The following is a 1715-nucleotide window of genomic DNA, read 5'->3' on the forward strand; positions in this document are numbered from 1 at the left end:
GTGGTGGCATTGGTGGAAGACGAGGCAGCCTGAGTGGCGGCATTGGTAGTGGTGGATCGGGTGGTTATGGCATTAGCAGAACAGGAGGCAGTGGGGGCAGTTTGACAGGTGGAGGAAGCACAAGATACAGCAGCAGTCGCCGAATCAGTGGCAGTCGCCGATACAGTGGCAGTGGTGGATACAGTGGAGGATACGGTAGCGGTGGATACAGTGGAGGATATGGTAGCGGTGGATACAGTGGAGGATACGGAAGTGGTGGATACAGTGGAGGATACGGCAGCGGTGGATATGGTAGTGGTGGATACGGTAGTGGTGGATACAGTGGAGGATACAGTAGCGGTGGATACAGTGGAGGATATGGTAGTGGAGGATATGGCAGTGGTGGATACAGTGGTGGTGGATACGGTGGCAGAAGGATCCGATACTCTATTGGCCGCTGTTATGGAGGAAACAGTGGATATGGTGGATATGGCTATGGTGGCTCCTACGGTGGAGCCTTAGCACTGATGCCAAGCACCGCCTGCTACCCCTGTAACTGAACCCAGAAGAAATCGCTCAGGAACCGCTGGACCACCGCAGAAGCCAAAGATGAAATTGAAACTTGCACTTACGACGATGGGCTTGAGAAAACCGAGCGCATCTTCTGAACCCTGCCAAGAACACTTTCATAGACTGAATCTTCAGTGTGTTTCATGTCGGAATTCTTTTTCTTTCCCCAGTTCAGCACATAGGAAGAAATAAATTAATGATAATTTCCTTTCCAAGCCACGAAACTAATAAATTTACATGTACTTATATGGAGGGAAGAGAGTGGCTATTAGTGTTTGACAGATGAAACACCCCCTTTTTCTGTTCCCTGCTATATTAAAGGAAGACTCACAAATAAAGAAAAGAGTACATGGGAAAAGAACCCTGAAAAACTCAACTTGCCCGTTGAAGACTTCAGCCATCATTTTTCTCTGCATAGACAATGAACCAATGCGGCAGATCAAAATCCGTTTGTCTCTTCTCAGTGTTTCTTCCGCTGAAAACAAACAGTATTTCCCTTTATTCATTACTGATGTCCTTCTTATTAAAACTTCCTTTGCATCACACCATTTTTTTCCCTCTGGTATTTATTGATCTCTAAATTGCATTGCATGATACCCATCATCCAAAACATGGGAATTTTGGCCCAGTGGTAGAGATGCTGATGGTACAGCTCCCCTTCAGTCCTGTTGGAGATACTGGGATGGGGGGCAGGCTGTAGGTTGTGACCCCTATTCTGACAGCAGGTGAAGATGGAGCCATGAGTATGTGTCAGATCCAAAACTGGATTCTCTTTCACCTTCTTTTCCCTCTCTTTAGATAGTCTGAGTTTCATTAGCGAATAGCCACCAAGGTATTTGCTTAACCCTTGCAAATGAATAGTGCAAAATACCCTATATCTCTTAACAAGTGAATAATTCTTCAGATACAACAAATATTTCCATCTAAAATATTACTTCCTGTTACATTACTTGGAGAAAGAAGAGATGGACTGGTTCTGTGAAGAAAGTCAAAACTGTGGATATATAAGAGCTGAACAGTGATACTGTGGACAGGAAGTTTGGAGGGGCTCCATTCATAGAGTTGCCATAAGTCAGAGGTCACTTGATGGCATATAACAGCAAGAGCAAAATTACTCAATTCACAATGATTCCAAAGTTCCATAAATAACCAAAACTTATATTATT

General features: G+C 44.4%; 1 protein-coding gene across 1 annotated transcript; it reads left to right on the forward strand.

Annotated features, from left to right (window-relative positions):
• Positions 1 to 2: 2 nt before the first annotated feature.
• On the forward strand, positions 3 to 539 carry LOC123019803 (glycine-rich protein DOT1-like; the record flags this gene model as incomplete). Its single annotated transcript, XM_044422867.1, has 1 exon — positions 3 to 539. A coding segment is annotated over one exon (537 nt), but the record flags the coding sequence as incomplete, so codon positions are not given.
• Positions 540 to 1715: the final 1176 nt, after the last annotated feature.

Source organism: Varanus komodoensis, unplaced genomic scaffold (assembly GCF_004798865.1).
Source record: "Varanus komodoensis strain SLA01 unplaced genomic scaffold, ASM479886v1 scaffold139, whole genome shotgun sequence".
NCBI lineage: Eukaryota > Metazoa > Chordata > Lepidosauria > Squamata > Varanidae > Varanus > Varanus komodoensis.